At 43.3% G+C, this 658-nt stretch overlaps 1 protein-coding gene across 1 annotated transcript in view; it reads right to left on the reverse strand.

Moving 5' to 3' along the window:
- The window catches only part of EMH_0020370 (Tocopherol o-methyltransferase, related), a gene marked incomplete at both ends in the record, with an annotated part of 2,708 nt that overhangs the window by 1,087 nt on the left and 963 nt on the right, over window positions 1–658 (reverse strand). The window contains 2 exons of the mRNA XM_013501569.1: window positions 134–414; window positions 608–652. Of these exons, the coding sequence (XP_013357023.1) occupies window positions 134–414; window positions 608–652 (326 nt within the window). The remainder of the gene's footprint in view (window positions 1–133; window positions 415–607; window positions 653–658) is intronic.

Genomic DNA, 658 nt, shown 5'->3' on the forward strand with positions numbered 1-658 from the left:
CATCAGCGGTTGCAGATATATATAATACCATATATAATATGTATAATATATATATAATACATATAATATATATAACATGTACAGAAAGTATATAAAATAAATATCTATATATAAGAACAAAAGCAATCAATACCTGTCCGCCTGGTTTAAGCCAACTGAAAGCTTTCTTTAGGAGGAGTCTTTTTTCGTCAGTATTGAAATGCAGCAGCGTGTCTCTGCTGTATACAAGGTCTAAAGAAGAAGGAAGAATAGGGATAGTCAGAGCATCAGCAACGAGAAAATGTATATCTTCTCTCTCGCTGTATCTATCACGCGCTATAGATATCATATTCATAGACAAATCCACACCCAATACAGTCGCATTGAATCTATCCGCCAGCGCAACTGTGCTGCCGCCGATGCCGCAACCCACATCTGAATACAAACACACATACACGCTAGCTGCTGCTGCTCCTGCTGCTGCTGCTGCTGCTGCTGCTGCTTGAGGATTCGTGCTGCAGCAGTGCGTTGTGTTGATATGGCTATAGCGCGGTCTCCTGCAACTAATGTAGCAGCAGATTCTTTTGCTGCTGCTGCTGCTGCTGCTGCTGCTGCTGCTGCTGCTTACCGATTGCTCTGCCTCCCTTGGGCATTGTGATCTGCTCGAGGATTTCTGCAG

This window comes from Eimeria mitis, genomic scaffold, assembly GCF_000499745.2.
Source record: "Eimeria mitis Houghton genomic scaffold, Emh_scaff712, whole genome shotgun sequence".
In the NCBI taxonomy this organism is placed as follows: Eukaryota; Apicomplexa; class Conoidasida; order Eucoccidiorida; family Eimeriidae; genus Eimeria; species Eimeria mitis.